Source organism: Myotis davidii, unplaced genomic scaffold, assembly GCF_000327345.1.
Source record: "Myotis davidii unplaced genomic scaffold, ASM32734v1 scaffold114, whole genome shotgun sequence".
Lineage (NCBI taxonomy): Eukaryota > Metazoa > Chordata > Mammalia > Chiroptera > Vespertilionidae > Myotis > Myotis davidii.
The window spans coordinates 189807-192432 of record NW_006285918.1 but is presented as its reverse complement, the minus strand read 5'-3'; the positions used below and the strand labels follow the sequence as shown (position 1 = coordinate 192432).

The window sequence follows — 2626 nt, the reverse complement described above, 5'->3', positions numbered from 1 at the left end:
AAAAAAAAAGGATCTTTTTTTTGCCAAAAAAAAAAAAAAAAAAAGGATGTGGGGGAGGAATTGCTGGTTTAGCACGAAGAAAATGAAACTTTTGCATCAAACGTGATTCAGGAGAGAGTTTTGTGCACTGTTTTAAGTCCCTCCCTCAGCAACATCCTCTGGAGTTGGTTTATGCCGCATGAAACCTTGATTGACTAGAGCCCCTAAAATGTCTATTGAGGCAATCACTCTTCCCCAGCACATATGCAGACCCCAAGTCCCACAAGCAAAATGCAAGTGAGGTCCCAAAGGTCCCAAAGGGAGGAAAAGCAGATCTACTTACAAGCATTAGTCACAGAAAAACTATTGGAGGAATCCAAGTGATCTACGTGGTAATTCAAATGGAAGGGCTTCTCGGTGGTGTTCTGGTTGGTGTTGTATAACTGCACGGCAAAGCGGAAAGCGCTGTGCTCCTGCACCGTATTTCTCATGAAAAGTCCACCTATAAGCAAAGGGAACCGAGATTTGGCTTGTGTCCTCCCTCCCCCCCCCCAGGACAGGTTAGAAATTAGAGAGCACTGCAGATAGGAGATCCCTCTCAATGGTATGGGGGTACAATGATAATTGATTTTCAACCAGTGTGTCTTTCAAGACTCTTGTGAACTCAAATTTTGGCCAAGAGAAACCTGGTTTTCTTCTAGGCTGAAGAGGAGTAGGAGAGGCTGGAGAGAAGGGAGAAAGGGGAAAGAGGAAAGAGGGGCTCCTTTGGGGTAGGACATGGAACCAAGAGTGGGACTTGGCTGTTTCTCAGGCAGTAGCTTCCTCTCCATTGCCCCTCCTCCCCAACACACATCTCCACAAGCTTGTTAATGTTTATCTGGCATAAAGGGAAAGGTTGAGAAGAAAAACAATTTCTTTCTCCCTGGTGCCCCCATCCTGTTCCCCATTGCCACCCATGTCCACCATTACAATATAAGGGTTTGGCTCCGTAATGGCAATAATTTTAACTTTTTGAATTGTAAATACAGACAGAAGATGAGAAAACTCCCTCCCAGCGTCCGGAAACTGGGCTCCAGACAGACACAGCGGCAATTCATGAATTCCTGGTCTGCCTTACTTCGCTGCTTCCTCACTCAGTTCCTTGTTTCACCCCTGCCTTCTACCGCATCCTCCACCTACCCTGACTCCTCCGATCGCTGCCCGGGTGTGGGGGATCCGGAATGGGCTTCCACCTCTCCCAGCACTGGCCTGTCTGGGGTGAACCCAGATGCCGGACAGGGCGCCCCGACCTGGGTAACGTGCCCTGGCGCAGCCCGACAGGCGGCATCACCCTGGGACAACTTCCAGCGGCAGCACGCACGCCATGGCAAAGTCCAGAGCAGTGAGCCTAAAAACCGGGACTCTTTGCCCCTTTGCAGCATCCAGCATACTTCCCCTGTTCCCCACATCTCGGAAAACCCAGCAGTCCACTCCCCTCCCCAGCCCCAGGAGACCCCTCTCTGGTGCCTGATGCTCCCCAGACCCGCCAGCTCTCTGGGGCTCAAATCTCCGGGATTCCTGCCCGGTCCCGGTCCCTGTCCCCAGTCCCCCTCCCCAGGCGTTGCAGGACTGGGACCCGCGGCCGCAGTAGCCACGCCAGGGCAGTGGTCTCCAGTGCAGGAGAACCCAGCCGGACAGGCTGGCTCGCTAGCGCTTACCTATGCTGATGGTGTTGGGGAATCCTCCGTGAGAATGACCCAAAAGCCCCAGGACTAAAAAGAAGACCGCCTGGAGCATGCTTTGCCCCATTTTCTTCTGCCTGGCCATGCTACGCCTAAAACGAAGCTGACAAGAGCATGGGCGCAACTCGGGAGTCGTCAAAATAATAACAGAAAAAGAAAAAGAATTCGCTGGCTCTTACACCCCCTCCCTTCAACTTGCTCGCGCTCACTCTTCCTTTCCACCCTACACCAGTCCTCCTCCTCCGCCGCCTCCTCCTCCTCCTCTCTCTCTCTCTCTCTTTCTCTCTCTCTGATCCCTCTCGCTCTTAGACTCTCTCACATCCCCTCCCTGCCCCCCACCTCACTTCTGTCTTCACACCAATGTGGAAGGCGGGTTCACTGGCTGCAAGCTCGGTTAGCCAAAGAGATCTTTCTCCCTATCACTGAGGAGAGAGAGAGAGAGAGAGAGAGGGAGGGAGGGAAGAGAGAGAGAGAGAGAGAAGAGAGAGGAGAGAATAACCTAAAACACAACCCAAAACAAAAAAAGACAAATCACCGAAAAACAAAAACCAAACAAAAGAGAGAGACAGAAAAAAAAATTATAAAGAAAATCCAAGACTTTTCTCCCCCAGAAGATGGTGGGTGTAAAGAGGGGAAAAAAGAAGGAAAGAGCGAAAAGGCTCAGCGCCTGTGAATTGGGCTCTTCCAATTGGGCCGGTAGGGGGATATCGATCAAAGTTGATCTGACGTGGAATTAAAGCCGCACACCGCTTAGCTCTACTGCAAACTGCAGCCCCGGACTGCAAAGCCTTGGCGCTGGCGTTTGTCAACATGGGAGAAGGGATCAATAGAAATACACTAGTCCCCCTGTGGACCAGCCAATCAAGCTGCAAACTGGCCCTTTAAAAAAGAAAGGAAGATGGAAAAGCTGCATTGTCTCTGCGTTT

The 2626-nt window shown here is 51.2% G+C and overlaps 1 protein-coding gene across 1 annotated transcript in view; it reads right to left on the bottom strand.

Moving 5' to 3' along the window:
- Window positions 1-2160, bottom strand: part of LOC102760415 (glutamate receptor 3) — a 158178-nt gene extending 156018 nt beyond the window's left edge. Inside the window, exons 1-2 of the mRNA XM_006757116.2 lie at window positions 1677-2160; window positions 323-481 (exon numbers count right to left, since the gene is read on the bottom strand). Coding sequence (XP_006757179.1) covers window positions 323-481; window positions 1677-1785 — 268 coding nt within the window. The 5' untranslated portion in view covers window positions 1786-2160. The remainder of the gene's footprint in view (window positions 1-322; window positions 482-1676) is intronic.
- Window positions 2161-2626: the final 466 nt, after the last annotated feature.